The 22656-nt window shown below is 44.2% G+C and overlaps 1 protein-coding gene across 1 annotated transcript in view; it reads right to left on the bottom strand.

Moving 5' to 3' along the window:
• BRF1 (BRF1 RNA polymerase III transcription initiation factor subunit) overlaps positions 1 to 22656 on the bottom strand; it is a 202258-nt gene that overhangs the window by 73821 nt on the left and 105781 nt on the right. The window contains exons 8-11 of the mRNA XM_035104684.2: positions 19239 to 19365; positions 11650 to 11689; positions 11474 to 11566; positions 10038 to 10289 (exon numbers count right to left, since the gene is read on the bottom strand). Coding sequence (XP_034960575.2) covers positions 10038 to 10289; positions 11474 to 11566; positions 11650 to 11689; positions 19239 to 19365 — 512 coding nt within the window. The remainder of the gene's footprint in view (positions 1 to 10037; positions 10290 to 11473; positions 11567 to 11649; positions 11690 to 19238; positions 19366 to 22656) is intronic.

Raw genomic sequence — 22656 nt, 5'->3', positions numbered from 1 at the left:
GGGCTTGAGAGACAAATACAAATAGGGCAAATAACCTGCTATTTATTATTTGTTTCTTTATATTCATTGCCAACATCCAAACGGCCAAAAGCAGATTACATGGTTGAAGATGGCAGGCTTGTGGGATCAGGGGACAAAATTCAACGCACAAAAGACTGGTTTTCCAAGACCTTACATTAGATCTCTCGTGACCCATAATTTGTCTTCTCCCTTTATGGCTTAGGGTGTTGTTATAATAATAATAATAATAATTTATTATTTATACCCCGCCCATCTGGCCGGGTTCCCCCAGCCACTCTGGGCGGCTTCCAACAAAACAGAAATTCTAAAATACAGAGATCCATCAAACATTAAAATACAGAAATCCATCAAACATTAAAAGCTTCCCTAAACAGGGCTGCCTTGAGATGCCTTCTAAAGGTCTGGTAATTGTTGTTCTCTTTGACCTCTAGTGGGAGGGCATTCCACAGGGTGGGTGCCACTACCGAGAAGGCCCTCTGCCTGGTTCCCTGTAACTTGGCTTCTCGTAGTGAGGGAACCGCCAGAAGGCCCTCGGAGCTGGACCTCAGTGTCCGGGCAGAACGATGGGGGTGGAGACGCTCCTTCAGGTATACCGGACCGAGGCCGTTTAGGGCTTTAAAGGTCAACACCAACACTTTGAATTGTGCTCGGAAACGTACTGGGAGCCAATGTAGGTCTTTCAGGACCGGTGTTATGTGGTCTCGGCAGCCGCTCCCAGTCACCAGTCTAGCTGCCGCATTCTGGATTAGTTGTAGTTTCCGGGTCACCTTCAAAGGTAGCCCCACGTAGAGCGCATTGCAGTAGTCCAAGCGAGAGATAACTAGAGCATGCACCACTCTGGAGAGACAGTCAGTAGGCAGGTAGGGACTCAGCCTGCGTACCAGATGGAGCTGATAAACAGCTGTCTTGGACACAGAGTTGACCTGTGCCTCCATGGACAGCTGTGAGTCTAAGATGACTCCCAGGCTGCGCACCTGGTCTTTCAGGGGCACAGTTACCCCATTCAGGACCAGGGAGTCCTCCACACCCGCCCACCTCCTGTCCCCCACAAACAGTACTTCTGTCTTGTCAGGATTCAATCTCAATCTGTTAGCCGCCATCCATCCTCCAACCGCCTCCAAGCACTCACACAGGACCTTCACCGCCTTCACTGGTTCTGATTTAAAAGAGAGGTAGAGCTGGGTATCATCAGCATACTGATGGACACCCAGCCCAAACCCCCTGATGATCTCTCCCAGCGGCTGCATATAGATGTTAAAAAGCATGGGGGAGAGGACAGAACCCTGAGGCACCCCACAAGTGAGAGCCCAGGGGTCTGAACACTCATCCCCCACCACCACTTTCTGAACACGGCCCAGGAGGAAGGAGCGGAACCACTGCATGACAGTGCCCCCAGCTCCCAAACCCTCTAGACGATCCAGAAGGATGTTATGGTCGATGGTGTCAAAAGCCGCTGAGAGATCCAGCAGAACAAGGAAACAGCTCTTACCTTTGTCCCTAGCCCGCCGGAGATCATCGACCAGTGCGACCAAGGCAGTTTCAGTCCCATGATGAGGCCTGAATCCTGACTGGAAGGGATCCAAATGGTCCGCTTCTTCCAGGCGTGCCTGAAGTTGTTCAGCAACCACTCGCTCAATCACCTTGCCCAAGAATGGAAGATTTGAGACTGGGCGATAGTTGGCCATATTGGCCGGATCTAAAGATGGTTTTTTAAGAAGCGGTTTAATAACCGCCTCTTTCAGCGGGTCTGGGAAGGCTCCTTCATGGAGAGAAGCATTTACCAACCCGCGAAGCCCATCGCCCAGCCCTTCCTGGCTAGCTTTTATAAGCCAGGATGGGCAAGGATCAAGGAGACAGGTGGTTGGTTTCACTCGTCGAAGCAGCCTGTCCACATCCTCGGAGGTAACAGATTGAAATTGATCCCACAAAACTTGACTAGACAGGACTCTAGCACTCCCCCGCCCCGGCCCTGCTCCCACGGTGGAGTCTACCTCTTCCCGAATCTGAGCGACTTTATCTGCAAAAAACTTTGCAAAATCATTGCAGGAGATCATGTGGCCCGTACTGGGCCCGGATGGAGCAGGTGGTTCCGCTAAATTGCGAACCACCTGGAAGAGTCTCCTGCTGCTGTTTTCTGCAGATGCGATGGAGACGGTGAAGAAGGTCCTCTTCGCTGTCGCCATTGCCACTTGGTAGGCTCGAAGTTGAGCTCTAGCCCGTGTCCGGTCTGATTCAAAATGAGTTTTCCGCCACCGGCGCTCTAGCCGTCTCAACGACTGTTTCATCGCCCTCAGCGCCGGGGAAAACCACAGGGCTGTACGGGCTCCATGCAATCTGAGAGGGCGCTTCGGAGCCAGACAGTCAATAGCGCTGGTTAACTCCGCATTCCAGCGGGCCACCAGGGAATCAGCTGAAAGGCCATCGACATGGGATAAAACATCCCCTACCACTCTCTGGAAGCCAATTGGATCCATTAAGTAGCGGGGGCGGACCATCCGAATCGGTCCCACCTCCCTGCAGAGGGGAAGGGTTGCGGAGAAGTCCAGTTGCACCAGAAAGTGATCTGACCATGGCACTTCTTTTGTTTCGCTTTTACTTAATGTCAGATCACCAACATCCATAGAGGTGAACACCAAGTCCAAGGCATGTCCGCGGCTATGAGTTGGGCCAGACTTATTCAGGGACAGCCCCATGGTGGCCATGCTTTCCACGAAGTCCCGAGCGGCTCCTTGTAAGGTCGTGTCGGCATGGATGTTAAAATCCCCTAAGACAACCAAGCTAGGTGTCTCCAGGAGCACATCCGACACGACCTGAAGCAGCTCGGGCAGGGAATCCTTGGTGCAGCGGGGAGGTCGGTACACCAAAAGGAATCCTGTACTGCCCCTATTGCCCAACTTCCAGAACATGCACTCAGAAAACTCCGTCTTACCAATAGGACGCCTGGTGCAAACTAATGACTTCCTAAAAATCACTGCAACCCCCCCCTCCCCACCCAGATGGCCTGGGTTGTTGTGCATAAGAGAAACCTGGTGGACAAGCAGCGCCAAGAACGGGCCCATCGGCTTCATCCAACCAGGTCTCTGTCACACATGCCAGGTCAAATCCTCCATCCACAATCAGGTCGTGAATGGCAGTGGTCTTATTCATCATCGACCTGGCATTGCACAGCAGCACCTTCAGGTCATGTGGGTATCCCTTGCTGATTCCAATATCCGTCCGGTCAGGACCAGACCCGGAGGCAGGGATAGTCCTCAGACAACGACTAAGTCTGCCTCCTCGGTAATGACATGGTCTGGTCTTAGCGTAACTCCTCCTCCTACCCGTGACCACTGAGATCGGTTGTCCCAGTGCATCACCCCCTGTGGAATCTGCCCCAGCCATTTTGCTTGCTGGGACCCCCTCCCGGGCAGCCCTGACCCCTCCCCTTAAAAACAAAATAAAACCTCTGTAAAAACAGCAAAGAACAGAACAAAAGAAAAACACAAAAAACACAATAAAACAATAAAACCAAAAACAATAAAAATTACAAATACACTAAAATTTAACAGATTCCCACACCCGACTAAAAATCCCTCCCTAAAACCTATGTAAATCAAAAAATACAGTAAAACAATACAAAGACAGAAAATTACAAACTAAAATTGACCCCTCCCCTTAAAATCAAATTTAAAACCAATACAGAAAACAAACTAATGCAATAAAACAATACAAACAAAGACAGAAAATTACAAACTAAAATTAACCCCTCCCCTTAAAATCGAATTTAAAACCAATACAGAAAACAAACTAACAGACTAAACGATAAACAAAAACCAAAAACAATAAAAGTTACAAACACATCAGAATTACAAGAAAAGCAGCAGCGGCACTGTTTCAGGCCTCCTAGGAGCCTTAAAGCTGTGGTAGAGTATGGGTCCCGCCCCCGGGCCCAAGGTGGAAGTGGGCTTCAGGGGGAGCAGTCCTTTCAGTACTCACAGCAGCAGTGATGTTCCAGGCCTCCCAGGAGCCTCAAAAGCTGTGGTGGAGTGGGGGACCCGCCCCAAGCCCCAGGTGGAAGTGGGCTTCAGGGGGAGCAGTCCTCCCAAACACTCCCTGGCAGAGTTGTTTTAAAAAAGCATTAAGAATATGATGGCATTATCAATACAACTAATAATAAGATGGAGGCCCCACTAGCAGACTTTTGCATCCTCTTCCTGGTGGATCCAATGAGGTCAAAGTTATAAAGAGAGGTCATCTAGGGCAAAATGTAAACCCAGTAAAACATACCCAAGGTACCTCATCACTGTATATTTATTGATCATTTGTCATTCTGTCTTCAAAGCAGTTAACCCCAGCAGAATCCTGTGTTTCCTTGTATCACCCCTTGCCAAGGGCAAGGTCTGTGGCTCTTTAGCACAGATTAATAAATCTTCATCCACAACTGAAAGTTTGGTGATGAGTCTTCTCTGTGTTGGATACAGTCTTGGAGGGCTACTAGTTTGACATTTCAGTCAACGCAATGATAACTGCTTAAATAACAGTTCTCTAATGGGTTTCATTTTCACTTGAATCCAATGAAAACTCCATTTGATCGCTAAGTTGTCATCTTCTATAATGCTTCTGTAATAAGCAAGATCAATATGATCGCCGGTTATTATAATAAGAAGTTTCTAGGTTAAATGAAACAGAGAGAGAAATGGGCAAAGGAGCAATTCTTTTTACTAGCTCCCAGTGACTACTCATCCAAATAATTGACTGCAATGAGCTCAGATGTGGACAAAGGATGCAATCCATCCAGGGAGCCGGTGGCCTTTCCCCCTCGCCCCCTCACCACTTATGGGTTCAAGTTCTTTCTACCTCCATCTCCTTGATCATGACCCTGAAGGCACCTCTCCTGTATGATGATAGAGCACCCCATCAAAATGAAATATGATTTTCAGAGGCTGGTGCATACAGAAGGGAGAAAGAGGACGGCGGTCATCAATACACACACACACACACACACACACACACAGAGAGAGAGAGAGAGAGAGAGAGAGAGAGAGAGAGAGAGAGAGAGAGAGAGAAGAAGTCAAGAGAGGAGGAGAGGACAACGTTCCTTTGTATGCTAGATGGCAGGCTCTGCACCTGAAACTTTGCCCCAAGAAGAACAGAAGGAAGCAATGCAGTTGCCTCATGTCATCGGTCGGTAGCCAGTATGTGAATTTGTTCCACATAAAGGCCTATAAGGAGAGAATGCTTGGTATAAAACAACTTTTGTTGACACAGCAACACCACGTTCAAACATGCCCAAGTCTGCCAAAAGTGGATGCAACCCTGCCAAGTTAATGAGTGACATCATCAATCATGATACTCACTAGAAGATCCCCGCCAAAACAAAAAACACAGCTGCGTCCTTCAGAAAAGTACACTGCTGATGTTCATCACATGGGAACCTACTAGGTCCTGAAGCACAAATCCAGCCGTTTGGGGAAAAAATGGCATGGATAAATAATTGCATCATGTTTATAATTATGATTAATTATTAACTCAAATTTCTATTCCACGCCCCAAAAACACTTTCATAATAGCTTGTAAAGCATAAGACGCAATACAATATACATGAAATGCCATCAGAGCAACACTTAAAAATACATCCAAATATATAACCAAGTCATAAAACCACTCTGAATTCAATTTCCTACTTCAGGCATTTTTTTTTAAGGGAAAAAGTTCTCATAAGTAAACAGCTTTTTTTACTAGTTTCCTGTAAGACACACTGAAATACCGTAGTCAGAGGGGCGAGCCTTAAAGTCAGTTCTGGAGGCTGGGTGTCATTTCCAAGACGGTACTATCCCCTCTTGCCAACAGATGACACTATTATTACTATTATTATTACTACTACTACTACTACTACTACTACTACTACTATCATTGACTTATTGCTGGTATACCGTGTTTCTCATATTTTAAGGCATCCCTACAAAATAAGGCATGGCAGGATTTTCCTGAGGTGGAAAAATATAAGGCATACCTCGAAAATAAGCCGTGTCGGGTGGTGGGAGCAGGTCTGTGGCAAATAAGGGTTGCTGCTGCCGCGTTAACCCCCAGGACGCGGCTGCAGCCTTTGCTTGCCGCGCGCGCAGCCCCGGGACCCGGCTGCAGCCTTTGCCTGCCGCGCGCGCAGCCCCGGGACCCAGCTGCAGCCTTTGCCTGCCGCGCGCGAAGACCCGGTGGGAGCAGGTCTGTGGTCTGTACAGATACCGGTACTTAATTAAAAAAATAAGACATCCCTTGAAAATAAGCCATGGTGTGTTTTTTTTTCAGGAAAAAATAAATATAAGACGTGTCTTATAATATGAGAAACACGGTATGTAAGCTGCACTGGGATTTTGGGGGGTGAAAAGCAAGATAGAAATGCTTTAAATAAACAAACCCCAACATTACTCCAAGGAGCTCAAGTCCTCACAACAACCCTGTGAGGAAGGTTAGACTGAGGAGTAATGACTGGCCCAAAGTCACTCAGTGAGCTTCAAGGCAGAGTGGGGATCTGAATCCTTGTCTCCTAGGTAGGTCCTACTGCTTTGATTTATGCTCAGAATCCCAACGGATGAGCAACATAGCTGAATAAGAAGAGCAGCACTATAGCCTCTTAGGACAGACCTAAACAGGATCCTGACATTCTGGCCAGGTGCAGTTCCTGAACAGTCTTCAAAAATGCCCACACAGAAGGTGCATGACAGCAATCTAATCCAGAAGTTAACAAGGGATGAAAGTCGGAGGCAAAATCTTCATGGTAGGAACAAAGGAAGTTTAACCAGGCTCAGTATCACCTACAATGATCAGCAACAGCCCCCCAGGTCTTTCTCAGTCCTACTGGGAGAGATTGGGGATTTTTGCAGGCACAACAGGGACTCTACCACTGAGCTACTGCACCTCTTCTAGGGGAGGTTGCAAATGGATAAAGGCAGCTGTTACCTGCCTATTAAACAGGAGTTCTAGGTCAAGAACCCAAAAGTTAAGAACTTCCCACTCTAAGGGCAGTGAGATCTCGTATAGAACAAGTCACCCACCGACTCCCAACTCCACAAGCTTTTTAAATTACCGTAATTAGACTGGAAGCATAACTTCTACTCTTCCAGTTTCAATGAACATCTGAAGTCACCTTTGGGTTCGCACAGGTTGCAAAATTTTCCCTTGCAATCAGTCTCAACCAAATCCTAGAAACCCCAAAGCACTGGGCATGTTTTCATTAGCATATGCTGCTAACTCAGAGGAAAGACTTCATCAGTCAAAAAGCAGGTCTTGCTGCGTGGCGCTTGAGCCTATCACCATTCAAAAGAGCATACGTTTTTATATGCAGTCAACAGATTTTTAAGCAACAAAATTGTTTTCTTCTGCCGGTGTTTGGGTCAAAATCATATAAATTGGAGACAATCCATAGGAAAGAATTCAGATACAGTACTGGAAATTGTATATGGAGCATCTGGGGGGGGGGGGCTGAAGGGGAAGCTCCAACGTTATCAAGCCGGCTGCAGCAAGATTTTCACATCTCATTAACAGCATAATGAAGGCTCAATCACAGATACAATAGTCTATAAAGACTGCCAGATTTATGAGCTGTACACAGAAGGTTCGACTTGAAGGGTTTGCTCTCGCCGAGATTTATCATCGCCCACTTAGAGAGACCTTTTCAGCATGATACGGTACATGGAATATACATTAAGAGCAGACTGCAAAAGCAATTTGCACATTTCCAGGGGCTTTCATTAGGGCAACTACATGCCTAAGAGGCCACATATTAAAGAATTTTGACAAGTGGTACTAAGAAGTATAAAACGGAATCCATGCCTCAATAAGAGCGAAGAAGGGAGTAGTGGGGATCAGGGACATTGCTGGAAAGAAGCATGATTTTCCTTGAAGCAAACAGCAAAACGAAAGCAAGCAGTTTTTAAGCAAACAACTGCACATGTTGAAGTAAACAGATGGAAGCACAATAATGATCTGAACCTTCTTACCATGTTCCTTAGAGAAAACATACTGCATGAGACAAAATTGATTGCACACTGCTACTACCATTTACCATTTATTTGGCATTGCTTGAGATCTAAATTTTGTAGACTCCTGAAGGTCAGGGAGGTGAGGATTAAAGGCAGGTGTAAAAAGCTGGCAGAAGCTTGCAATGATGCAAGATACAGCAGTGGAATGGATGGTCAGAGGAACAAAAAAGAACAGATATTGGCTCTGAAAACTGAACCAAGAAGCAGCTTTGTAATCACAACCCATTCTTCATTTAGCAAGAAGACTCCCTGGAAAAGCCCTGATGTTGGGAAAGATTGAGGGTACAAGAAGGGGATGACAGAGGACGGGATGGTTGGACAGTGTTCTCGAAGCTACCAACATGAGTCTGACCAACTGCAGGAGGCAGTGGAAGATAGGAGTGCCTGGCATGCTTTGTTCCATGGGGTCACGAAGAGTCGGTCACAACTAAACGACTAAACAACAACAACAACTTTCTGTATCTGAAGGCTGCTACTGTACGAATATAGTTGGTCAAATTACAGACATCGTCTAGCATCCTGTTTTCCACAGTGACCAACCACATGCTTCCAGGAAGCCTACAGAAGACATTTTGAAGCAAGGTTTGATTCTTGTGCAACAGACCGTTTCTCCCCTCTCCTTCCACCTTAAATATGTTCTGGGGTTTCTCCCAACCCTCTGGAGCAGCACAGGGCACACATGGGGGGAAAGAGGGCGGAAATCCCATTGCACTAGTGCTAATCGTTGCACCAGTGCAACTACAGTCATACCTCGGTTTAAGTACGCCTCAGTTTGAGTATTTTCAGTTTAAGTACTCCGTGGACCTGTCTGGAACGGATTAATCAACTTTCCATTACTTTCAATGGGAAAGTTCGCTTCAGGTTAAGTACACTTCAGGTTAAGTACGGACTTCCGGAACCAATTACACTCATACCTCGGGTTAAGTACGCTTCAGGTTGAGTACTCCACGGACCCGTCTGGAACAGATTAATCCACTTTCAATGGGAAAGTTCGCTTCAGGTTAAGTATGCTTCAGGTTAAATACAGACTTCTGGAACCAATTGTGCTTGTAAACCGAGGTACCACTGTATTTAGCTGAATATCACCCAATAGTATCTTGGCACCACTATACAAGGCTGGGTGAGCCTCTGTATAAGTGAGCCTCTGTATAATGCAAAATTTGTCAACCTTGGATCCCCAGACCCAGATGTTGTTGGACTCTAATTCTCATCAGCCTCAGCCAGCTTAGCCAGTGCTTAGGAATGATGGAAGTTGTAGGCCAACAACATCTAGGGGCTCAAGGTTGAAGAAGGCTGGGATAATGACTTGTTGACAATCCCTGGGAGAGGATGGTTAAAACCAGGGTAAATTTAATGACATAATAGAACACATTGCATGAGCAGAAACTGATCCCAAGACAATATGAGATCCTACAAACATTCCAAGAGCATTCACACCAATAGCCACGAATCTTTAGAGTACAAAGGATATATATGAAAGTCAAAGCAAAACACAAAAAATATTAAGGAAAATACAAGGTAAATCTCTTCAGTCTAGAGGTTTAAAAATTCACAGGGAAGGAAGGAAAATGAACGGTTTACATATTAGCATATGTTGTCTATATAACATTCATTATACAGACAACATATGTCAGTATGTAAGCCATTAGTTCCAAATATACTTCCAAGAAAAGTTAAAACATAATACTGGCAGTAAAATTGCACAATGAAAAGATAGCCCATGGCATGATCACCTTATTACAAAACTAATTAAGGCACAGCATCACCTATATGTGCTTTTCTCCACGTGCCACCTATGAGTTCTCTCACTCTGTTTTGAAGCTCTCAGCCCCTACGGTCACTGGGCTGATGCAGCAAACACTGACAAAAGCCCACCACCAATCCCCATTACAGAGTAGCAAACTCCAATTTGGTACAAAAGCGAAAATCCACAGTGAACAAACAGAGCCTCTTGTGCTTCGCAACTCAGTTCTTATGTCTAGCTCAGGTCGTACTTACTGTGGTCTCGATCCTTAGTCAATATGCATTCTTTTATAGATTCCGTTATCCCAAGGCTGGCGGCTGTAGGGAGAGGGCCAAGCAGGGATTCCAGGGCAGGGGGCCTCAGAGGAGACTCTTTTTCCTTTGACCTGTCTTTATCCAGAAGTTCACTGTAAAAGTCCTTGTTTAAATGATTCGCAGCTGCTTCCAGTTCTTCGTCTTCTCCCTCCTCTTCTCCAAATATACTCGAGGCATTGTCTTCCATGCAGTCTTTAAAGAGACAGAATCAAATAATTTCATCAAAAATGTTAAAACAGATGTGTCCTAAATGCTGCTAGCAGGCTTCTTTAGACTCCTAAGAATCTCTCACAATCACTTTTTCTTTCTAGCATGAGTTCATTACTCCTCAAAAAACATTACTTGTTAAAAAACAAACATCAGAGCCACACTCAGTGAATGCATATTGAAGGTGTGAACAGAGCTGTAAACATGTCCTCTAAAGATGTGGTGGTGCTTTGTGAGCAAAACCAATGCCATTGTGAATTAATTCAATATTTTCCAGTTTTAACTGTGGCATTTCAGTAACGAAGCAACATTGCTAAAATTTTGTTGAAGCCATCAAAGTGAGAGGAAGCATCTGCCCAGCATCCCTCCACCATTCCTAGGTCCAGCTCCAGCTATGAGCACCCGCCCAGCAACAGACTTTGCTGAGACCACCAGAGGATCTGTTCCCCCAATCAGCGGCTGACAAGCCTGCTCACAGCTGGCACAAGAGAGGTTGCCTTCACAGCTTCCAGCCTTCAGAAATCCCACTCCTTAAGAGTTGGAAGACCACAATCTCTTGATTAAAAGCTCCCTCATACAGATGCCAATGTAACCAATGAATTTATCTGAACAATGTAATGTAAAGATAGAGATGCATTATTCCGCAGTCTTCAATTTTGTTTTATTTTTAAATCAATGAGTCCAACACAGATGGGCACCATCATATATTTTACTACTTTCCTGTATGTCCATGTTTAATGCATTTCTGGTGACTGGGAGCTCGCAAAAGGTTGGGAAGGGAAATGAAGCTATTCATGTCCCTTACGTACTTACGAAGCTCTGGAGTTGAGTAGACATATCAGCTGGGAAGACATTCACCAATACCAACACCAATACCTGCTCTCTTCTTTTCCCTGGAAGCTATTAGATTTCTCTACCAATAATTTTTTTAATGCAATGCAAAACTAATTCATCTAGTTAAGGATAACAACACTGAAAAGAGGTATCACACACTCCCCAATTCTGTTAGAAAATCCAATTCTTCCTGCGTCATTCCTAGCTTACAAATGAAATACTTCATTTTTCTCTATATTCCAAATTGATGCACTTATATACCCAAATTCAAAACTACTGTAAAATCACTCTCACATTTAACATACTCCTGATTAAGGGATTTTAAACAGACTTACCGTCTTTACTGAAATTTGCATAAACTCCTTTTGCTTTTGGTCTGCTATTTTCTAACTCAATCTCAATTTCATCTTGGTAGCTTGATATTTCACCTGCGGTACATACAAATAATTGTCACCAGTGCACAAACACAACGTGGCATAAATAAGACTATTGAATGAAATTTAGCCCCTACCTTCTAACTCTTCAAGCTTTTTAGACAGCTCCTTCTCAAGCTGGAGAAAGGAGAGAGGAAGACAAATGAGCAACAGAACCAAACTGTACATTGGGAAGATTTACAAGCACCAAAAACTATATCCTGTAAAAGATATATTCTGCAGCAGGCCTGACAATGTTCAAAATCAACAGTTGTGCATGTGCTAAACAGGTATGTATTGCATCTATGGTTTGCAATGCACAAGCGAGTCCTATGATCTAGGACACAACAAAAGAAAATGACTGGAAACTAGATTTAAAATACTTGCCTGAAACTCTCCACTAGATTCATGCCTCAATCCAATAATCAAAGAAAAACTCACAAAAGGTATTTGTTACATTCTTTGGTTTACTTTATTCGCACTGAAGCTTGCAACCAAAAGCAAATGCAACAAAATCCCACTGGGCATTACAAAGTTTTGCCGTATACCTGACATTCATAAATGCTGGAATGCTAGGTTTCTCAAAATAAGCCATTTGACGGTTGGGGGGGGGGAGCTGAAATCCAGAATAAAGTACACAGATTTGATGACAGGATAGGTGGACATTCTGAATTCACAGCAGGGTAAGATGGGCTCATAATCAATCTAGAAGGCAATTTAGGAGACAGAGAAAGTTAGTTGCCCAAGGTCATCCACCCATTTTCATGGCTGCGTGAGGATTTGAATCTGGCCACTTCACTGTCTCGTTAATGATTTGCACGTAATTTTCAAGAGGTTCAAGTCATAATCTTTAGATATAGAAACACATGAACCAGCTCTTAAAAATTAGAGGGGGCTCCATCTCTAAGTGGCAAAGAACATGCCTTGCATCCAGATTCTCTAATACATCAATTGCTTTATTTGTAATAATGACCAATGATTAAACAAATGAGTACTTCATTTATACCCAAATGTTAAAAGGGGACCTAGACAGTTTGGTGGGCCATATCCAGTGCAGATGTAACAATCAGGTAACTTCATATGGCCACCTACACACATTGGCTCAATGGTGAGGCACATACATTGCAGGCAGAAGATCCCAGGTTCAGTTCCTACCATGTTCAATGAAGCTGATGATGTAGCAGGAGATGGGCAAGTCCTCAGTCTAAGACCTTAGAGAACTGCTGCCAGTGAAAGCATACAACATTGGGCTAGATCAGTGATGGTGAACCTATGACACGCGTGTCGGACATGACACGCAGAGCCCTCACTGCGGGCACACGCCCCATCGGCCCATTCACGCTGCTGTTGAACCCAATTCTTTTGTTGTTGTTGTTGTTGATGGTAGCCAGATATTGTTTTTTAACCCTTTCTGTGCTGTTTTTTCTGGCACTGTGGCAGACGATGATTGGGTGTAACAGCATTCATTTTTAAAGCCGTTCTGTGCTGGTTTTTTTGGCGCTTTGGCAGACTATGTCGGTGCTGCGTGTTGGTTCCAGCGAAGGTATTATTCATCATTTATTTCTGTTCTCTTTCCCACCAAAAAAGTGCAGCAGCTTTGGGGCAGCCCCCCCAAAAAGCAAAGCAACTTTTGCACACACACCCCAAAAAAACCTCCCAAACTTTGTTCAGCAGCTCTCTCCCCAAAAAGCTCAACCACTCTGGGCACTTTGTGATAAATAAGGGTTTTTTGGTTTGGTTTGGTTAAATAATTAGTTTTTGGTTTATTAAATAGTTATATATTACAATTATACATTTTTGTTATTTAAACTATAAACATCGCGAAATTATGGTTTTTTCCCCTCAAAGTGACACACCACCCGAGTTATGCTCGGTTTTTTGGTGAATTTTGACACACCAAGCTCAAAAGGTTGCCCATCACTGGGCTAGATGGACAAATACTCTGACCTAGTTCAAGGCAACTTCTGACAAGTCATAGATTGGTTGCAACTGCCCAGGAAAGAGGTCTGTCTGGTGCTTCCTAAGCATCGGATAATTAAAATAAACATTGTCATCAAAAATAAGAGAGTGCAGAGAGTACTCATTTTGCACAGTAAAGACATAATGGCTCTCATGTACCAACAGGGAAACTGCAATGGATTAGCCCTGCATTTTACTGTCTGTGGCTGCCATAAATGTCACAGGGAGAGGGATACCAACTACATTTATAGCCATCACAAACTGGCTATTTCTCAAAAGACCACATTCAATTCATGGCATTTATAGGGCTTTATATTTAATGGGATAGTCAATTTTGTCTCTACAATCTGAGTATGCAGATTTCCCCACTGCTGACTCAAGTGTGTGCACGAAGGTGCACAAGGTGCCTGATTGCTATTGAATATGAAACTTCTCTCCTCATAAACAAGAACCTCTCTTGTCCGGACTGAGCAGTGTTAAGGCAGTCAATTTCACTGGGAGACAACATCTACCGGTAGTACTCTAAAAGTGAACAATCCCTCCCAATCTAATTGCCTCATGCAATTTGGTAATTTTATAAACTTCTATTAACACCCCCACCCCACTTAAATCCACTGTTTTCTCAACTAAAATCTGCAACATCCTTATTCATTCCCTGTAAGAAAAATGCTCTGGCCTGCTCAACATTTTAGTAGCTGTGTTCTTGTAGTTTCAGAAGGCTATGTTAAGTTTCAGCAAAGATCTGGTGGGGATAAAAACTTTTTGAAAATGTCTTTAGAAAACCTTTTGGAGAAAGAGGATTTAAAGACAACACTGAGGAGGTGGTGGGGTGTGTGTGTTTCCCCCCGCAGTGATAATAATTTCTATGCAAAAATAGTGATAGATATTTCAGGACAATCAGCTCAGGAGCAGATTCTAGAGACACTCTGCATGTCTTGGCAAGCAACATTTTGGAGCAATTCCAATGCAATTTAATCATAATTAAGAGCAGTGCTTATTTTAAAATGGACCAGTTGAAACACAGAATTCTATGTAATGTTGTATTCCTCCCCCAACCCTGGGCATCTCCAGTGAGAGCAGAACTTGAAAAGGGGTTTTTTTGGTGGGGGGGGATCCAATTAACAAGCAAATACCTTTCCAGCTGTGGCCTTGGTTAATTGGGGTGGAAGAATGAGAGTGGCATACAGAAGAGAAGGAATGTACAGGCAACAAAATAAGCTTAGCTGTATCGTGTGAAAGGTTTTTAATCTTGTAAATCAGAATAAATTTGTCGCTGCACTGGGTGGTGAGCTGATGGGGAGAACTTGTGCACAGCAGGTAACCTGCCAGGAATTATGTTGAAAGCAACTGTGACGGCTCTGCAAACGGAGCGAACGCTCGTGCCCAGCAGAATTCCCCAAGCAAAGGCGGCCACTGAACTCAAAACGCTGATGCGGGCTGGCACATATTCACTTCTTCAACTATCTTCTCTCTTGAGCATTCCCCGGCTACAGCTCAGTCCTCTCTCGCCTCTGACAAAAAGCTCCACAGCCAAAACCTGTTGCTCAGATCACATGCCTCCGTCCTTTCTCGGTCCCTCCCACATCCAGCACATCCTTTAAAAATCTCTGAGAACTTGATCCATCTTTCGGCTCTCACTTCCCACTATACCCCTTGCCCATGACCTTCATTCTTCAAACTTTGCTGCTCCTCTGATGCCCAAAGACTGGGCAAGGCTTGCTCTCAAACGGCTCCACCCACTCACCCTTGCTGCCCCCTCTAAGCGCTCTGCTCAGTCCGGCCAGCAGCCCATCTGGTCCAGCAATGCCCTCTCACAGTGGCCAACCAGATGCCTACAGGAAGTCCACAAGGAGGATGTAGGCCCTATAGCACTTTCCCACTTGTAATCCTCAGCGATACCAGAGCATACTGGCTTCAATGCAGGAGGTAATAGCCATCATGACAAGCAGTCATTAATAGACTAATCCTCCCTTGCAGAATGCCTACTCCACAATGCCATTTCATTCTTCTTTACAGCCCCTCCTCAAAAACCCCACTTTTTCTATGAAGCCAATGGCATTTCCCTTTGCCAGCAGCATTCCTCCCCCTTTTCCTTGCATCTTCCCTCTTTCTTTCTTTCTTTCTTTCTTTCTTTCTTTCTTTCTTTCTAAAAAGACTTCAAATTCCTTAGGGTGTGGATTTTTCTTGTTTTCACATGTAAAGGAAGACACCTTACACATTGATGGTTCTAAATAAATAATAGGTCATGACCAAGTAATATCATGATCAAGTGAAGAGCTATTAGAAATTGAGCTATCAGTGCATTGGGGGAAGTTTAGTTTAGTTTTTTTTTGTAATTTTATCAATATGAAAAGTGTCTCACCACCACCCAGGTCATTCAACAGCTTTCCAGAATGTGTGTTAGACTATGTAATGAATGCCTCTTTGGCAGTTGTTGAAAGGGTGTGTGTGTGTCCAGTAGCAGACTTGACTCATTTTTCTCTTGGCACACTTGGGCCTGTCAAATATTAGCCCGTCCCTGCCAAAGCCCACAGCTAATGCAGATAAAATAAAAAGTACCGTATATGCTGGCGTATAAGGCGACTGGGCGTATAAGACGACCCCTTACTTTTCAAGTTAAAATATAGAATTTGGGATGTACTCCAGCCCTTTTTTGGTGGGGAGGGGAGGGGAGGCTGTCTTCTCCAGCACTCAAGTCTGCAGCCGGGGAAATGGTGGTTTGTTTGTTTGCTTGCTTGCTTAGTTATTGAGAGGGGGAAAGGAGCCAGAGAGAGGAGAGATAGAGAAGCAGAGACATCGATCAAAAGGAGGGAGAGGGAGAGGGAGAGGGAGGCAGAGACATCGAGCAAAAGGGGGGGAAAGAAACCATAGAGAGGATAGCGATAGAGGGGCAGAGACATCGGAGGCTCACACAGCCAGCGAAAGACGCTGAGCAGCAGTGAAAGAGAGAGCGGAGAGAGAGAGAGACGGAGAGATCCCTTTGCTTTGCGCTGACAAAAAGAGAAGAGGCAGCAGCTTGACACCAATGAAATACACAAAACTGTATCTCTGCGCTGATCCAGGTCACAAAGCCATGAGGGAGCCATTCTCCCTGGCGGGGAGCAGCCCCCTCCCGAGCGCGCTTCTTTGCGTTCATATGGTCACTGCATACAGTGGGGATGCGGCCGTTTTTGAGCTCCCCCCACCGTATGCGGTGACTGCAGATTCTTGGACCCGGCGTATAAGACGGGCCCCCAACTTTTGAAAAAAATTTCCTGGGTTCAAAAGCCGCCTTATACGCCAGTATATACGGTACTGAGTAGCTCAGTTGAGTCTGCCTTTTTGGACATGTTGGTGGGTATGTTTCTGGGCCAAACTCAAAAAAATCCAAGGAAATAAAAACATCCGAGGCTGTTTCCTAGGAATCTGAATTTTCAGCCTGGACTTGCTTGCCCAAGTCCTCATCACCAGTTTCAGACATCTGGAATGTACATCTGGCAGCATCCGTCACCAGGATGAGAACTTGTTCAGAGGGTAATGGGCAGGCAGGGTGGCTTTCAGCAAACATGCAATTCTCACCAGATAAATTGAGGTGAATGGGGGAGCTTTAAATAATATCTGAAATGAAGCCATCTCCATGCACTTCAGTGGCCTCAACCTTGCAATTGGCAGGCATGTCCAAAGTCTGATTCAGGGGCCTAATCCGGCCCTTGTGGCAGTTTATTTCCTGGGGTAAAACCCTAAGAAAACCTCAACAACTTCAACCCTAAAGAAAGCTCAACAGCTGTGGACGGCCCTTTGGTCGGCCCTCACAGCCCTTCACTTCATCAAATCCGGCCCCCTTTGAAAAAAAGTTTGGACACCACTAGAAGGTCAAGTAAAACCTCTTTCTGAGTGAGTAGCTCAGAGGACCAACTACTTGCTGTAAGATGGAAAAAAAATGCAAAAAGATGCAGATGGTATAGTGTAAAACAGGCTTCCTCAAACTCGGCCCTCCAGATGTTTTTGGCCTACAACTCCCATGATCCCTAGCTAGCAAGACCAATGGTCAAGGATGATGGGAATCGTAGTTTCAAAACCGCTGCTCTGTGTCATTGAAAAATGAGTGGTTGGCACAGTGCATTTGTTTGCAAGATGTAACTTTTGAGTTCTGTATCAGCAATAAGTATGGCTCATGTAATATGAGGGTACCAGTGGAAACAGAAGACAAATTGTGCTACAAATGAATTGAAGGCTACACAAGCCAACATGGCATTGCCCAGAATAGAATCAACCTACAGTGTTGGTATTTAACAATAGATCAGTATTCTTCTAGGAGCAAAAGACAATATAGAGTAACAAGCTAGGCCTGCGACAAAATGCCGCAGTATAGAATGATCCTGTTTACTGCTCCAGTCAATCTTGTCTTCACCAATACTCAATCCATTTCCTCCCCCACCCAGCTTTCTGTCCCCCACCCTAACAGTCAGCTTTCCATGTCCCCTGGGTACACCAACCTCACTGGTCTGTTTGGGGAAGTTCTCCCCTTACTTTTCTTTTTCTAATGATTTTTTTATATATAATTTTGCAAGCCTTGGGGTTCTTTTGTGCCTTCAGTACCTCCTCCCTCGTGTGCAAATGGTACCACTTTGGCTATGGAAGGACCATCACTCACCTCTGAAATCTGGAAATGGGGGGGGTGACAATAAAATGTGGAAAACACCATTTATCACACCCACCCCACCCACATGATCACCTGTCATCCCTACCCAAAAGAAGCAAGCATTAAAATCAACAACAGCTCCATACCAACAAAAGATCAATGGCTGTACAAAAACCTCATAGTGTTCGTAGGATTAGCAAGTAGGACAGACAAAATAAGGGACTGGGATGAAAGGGAAACAAGGGGCAAGTGGGAATATCTTGGAGAATACTTGAAAAGAGATGACGTTAGAATCAATTCAAGAGGGAACAATTTTCTGAGCAGTAGCAATAGAAACTGAGAAAAAGATGGGAGTAAAGAATGGCGGAGAAACTAACGGAGATGTAGCATAACGGAAGTTTTCTCTAGAGGGTTAGATAGGGAAGTCTGAATGAAATGCTGTAAGATGGAAAAAAAATGCAAAAAGATGCAGATGGTATAGTGTAAAACAGGCTTCCTCAAACTCGGCCCTCCAGATGTTTTTGGCCTACAACTCCCATGATCCCTAGCTAGCAAGACCAATGGTCAAGGATGATGGGAATCGTAGTTTCAAAACATCTGGAGGGCCGAGTTTGAGGAAGCCTGCTGCAAAATGTATGAATAATAAATAAATAAATCAGCAAAATCAGCAATAGCTCAAGCTGACGCCTATAATGAAATTTCACACGTTATCAGTTGGCAATGCTTTGCTCTGGGCTGAAAGTAAAATCTGAAAGGGTTTAGGGCAGGGTCTTCTTTGTGTTGGTGCTTTGGAAAGTTCACACATTTAGAAGAATGATGAAAGAGATATTAAATATTCTTTTTCTTTTTCATGACACATGGATGGGTCACTCTAAGTAGATCCTGATCCTGATTGTTTTTGAGAATTATTTTTACACGTCAGGTTTCAAATGATGTGTTGGAGCTGACCTCACTATATGATCTTGCTGGTATTATGTGCCCTTTCATGTGGTTCTTTTTTCATCACTCTTGGCTTCCAGATGGAGGAATAAAGCAGGATAGAATTCTATAGACAATGCCTCTCCAGCCACAAAAGCAAGGAAGAACTATGCGTACAAAAGCATTCACCTGCTGAATCTTTATCTTTCGTTGACCAGCTGTAAATGAAGGAGGGTCACATTCCTCTTCCAAATCAATTGTCATGAACTCATCTATTGTTAGCTGACTTGCAGGTGTGTCTTCAAACTCTGTAAGTCTAAAAGCACACGTGAAAAGGTTAACACAGGATTTCTCTCTGTGAATTTCACAGCAGACCGACAGAGATGTAAAAGATGTTCACCAATTCAAAACAAAACTAAGTAAAGAGCTCAGTCAAAACAATTTCAAATAACCCGTCTTTAATGACCAACAAGCAAGGCCTATAATCCTTTTTCCAACATAAAATGCCCATTGAAATGCAATTCCAGAGGGACAGTCATATTAATCTGCTGCAGCGAAAATATGAAAGAGCATTGTGGTACCTTTAGACTAACAATTAAATAGGGCAAGAGCTTTAATCAGATGTATGAAGTGTTATCGTGAGTTGCAGGAACATATATGCCCATGGATAGCGGGGATATAAACAGTGAAGTCACAAGGAAATTCCTGCATTTAATTTCCTTTATAATCGACCTTTTTAGATCTTTATAATTATCATTAACTTGACTAATTTATAAACTGCTGCACAGCCTGAAGCTATCAAAGCACTGTATAACAAAATAAAAAGGAGATAAAATACAAAAAATGCAAGCTCTAAAAGCAACAAAACCATTTATACAAACTCTTAAAATTATTTTTTAAAATTTCTACAGATATACAATGAACATTCCATAAATGACTGGGTCAGACCTCAGAGAAAGCCTTCTTCCACAAAAATAGAAGACGCTACTACGTCATTAACAGTAGTCAAATTAAAATGCAGGAACAAGCTTTACGTTCATCTAAAAATAATAACAAATCAATATTGTTTAAGTATTCATGATATTGCAATCAAGTTTAAGTCATCCAGCCCTGTACTGACAACAAGGCCTACAGCAGGGGTCAGCAAACTTTTTCAGCCGTGGGCCGGTTCACTGTCCCTCAGACCTTGTGGGGGGCCGGACTATATTTTGGAAAAAAATATGAACTAATTCCTATGCCCCACAAATAACCCAGAGATGCTTCTTAAATAAAAGGACACATTCTACTCATGTAAAAACACCAGGCAGGCACCACAAATAACCCAGAGATGCTTTTTAAATAAAAGGACACATTCTACTCATGTAAAAACACCAGGCAGGCACCACAAATAACCCAGAGATGCATTTTAAATAAAAGGACACATTCTACTCATGTAAAAACACACTGATTCCCGAACCATCCGCGGGCCGGATTTAGAAGGCAATTGGGCCGCATCCGGCCCCCGGGCCTTAGTTTGGGGACCCCTGGCCTACAGAGTCAAAAGTAGAGGTCCCTTCCAAGCCTGTAACCCGAGATCCTTTAACCGGAGCTATTTGGGAACGAATGTGCAATGTTATGTTACACATGCAAAGCTTGGGCAGTGACATTTTGGGTGCTGTGGGTTTTTTTAGCACACACACAAACACAAAAATGTGGGGGAAATTTATCCAATACTTTCAAATCAATAGAATACAAGAAATGATCAGCTCTGGCCTAGGAATAACCATGCTGCTTTTAGAAGCATTTTCCCCCCCTCTCCTCACTTCAAGTGTGATGAACACTATGTACTTAATAACACTTTGCATTCTTATAGCACATTTTAAGTGTTCAAAGCACTTCATATACTCTTGCAGTAATCTTGCGAGGCAGGCCAATATTATCAGCCCCATATTGCTGCTGGCAGGAAGCTGGAGCTGAAAGGACAATCACTTTGCAACCACTACTTGATGAGCTCCAGGCGTATGTGAAGCTTGAAGCAGGGACTTCCTGGCTTCTGCTCTTAGCACCTGCATTGCAAGCACTCCTCGTGCTGGGGGGAAAAACAGCAACCGTACGCCACAAAATGGCAATAGCTTTGCCTAGTGGATGAACCATCTATCTCTCATGCCACAAGGACCTATCCTGCAGGAATTCAAGTACCAACTGTTCTCCAAGAAGGCATTACATACATCACAAGCTTCACCTTGAATCTTTAGGTGAGGTTTTTCAATGTAATTGGCCCCTTTTCCCACTTCCTGAAAAGTTACAGTCTTTACAAATTACAGCACTGGTTATCCAAGATAATTCTGTACCTCTGTATTGGGACCAACCAAGAAAGAAAAAGATCTGGGCTTGTTTTGGTGGTGGTAGTGGGGGAAGCAGTGATAGAGACACCTGTTGCCAGCAAAAGATGGGATAGCTGGTTTCTTTCACCAAGCAGTTTCTCTGTTTTATTTATTTTGTTCATTTTGCTCACACATGCATAGTGCATACAGAAGGGCAGGTAGCAGTCTGGAAGCAGGCATGAATAGGGACAGCACTGACCCCCCACTCCCAACTGAAATTGGATGCGACACCCGGCCCTTGTTCCTACTGTGACCTAAGAGGGTGGGGAGGGTCCTGGTGGCTGCCCTATTAACTCTCGTGGTGGCCTTGCCACATGAAATAGAAGAACAGGTGGCAAAAAGGAGCCACCCTAGCTGACTGGCTGGCTGGTTGGCTGACACCAGAAAGAAGAGAGCACTTTCTGAACCCCTATCTCCATCCATCCATGAACCCCTATCTCCAACGCAACACCCTCAAGAGTGGCCAGCAAAAAGTGAAGCAGCATAGGATCTCCTGCAGATGAAAAAGGGAGGTATGAGGATAGAAACAGGCTGGTTGTTTTGAGATAGGTAACAGATTTGACCCTTATCGAGCTGGCAGGTTTGAATGAGATAACGCTCTCCAGGCTAGGACCAGGTTATGATGCTACCAAAGCTTGCTCTTCAACTGTGACCCTAGATTGCTGGCCCACAATGACAGAAATGTCTCAAGGCAAGGCAATGTGTGTCTGTTCAGAGCAGAAGCAGAGATGTGCTGCACCTCCCAGGAGTTCTTGTAATACAATGCAGGGATCCTCACATCAGACGTCCCTGACCCATCACAATGATTAGCATATTGCTAGTCAAGAAACCAGGTTTTGGCCACATGTACAGGGGGGAAACCTAAGCACAGCTTGGCCTCAAGCCAAGGGTGCTGTAAAGATTTGAACTTAGACAAGTGCTTTCTAATTCTGGCAAAAGCAGCAATGATTCTGTCAAGAGTTAGACAAACATAACTTGTAATCCTCTTACAGTGTCACAGACTATGTCAAAGAAATCTTTGGGGACCCAAAATTTTTCTAGCTCATCTGTAGATCAATGATAGTCTAAAGGCAAAAGGAAGAAACAGCAAAACATTTTGGGTTGTTTTTGTACTTTGTAGCTACAACTCTCAAGCGACAAGCAATGCTGACAACTGCTTAAGCGAGTGTGAAAATGAAAGTACTGAAGTCTACCAGCAAATTCTTTGTGTCTTTGTTGTAAATAGTTTGCTGAAATGTTAGACT

This window comes from Zootoca vivipara, chromosome 1 (genome assembly GCF_963506605.1).
Source record: "Zootoca vivipara chromosome 1, rZooViv1.1, whole genome shotgun sequence".
NCBI lineage: Eukaryota > Metazoa > Chordata > Lepidosauria > Squamata > Lacertidae > Zootoca > Zootoca vivipara.
Note: the sequence above shows the minus strand (reverse complement) of the source record. Positions and strands in the feature narration are given on the sequence as shown.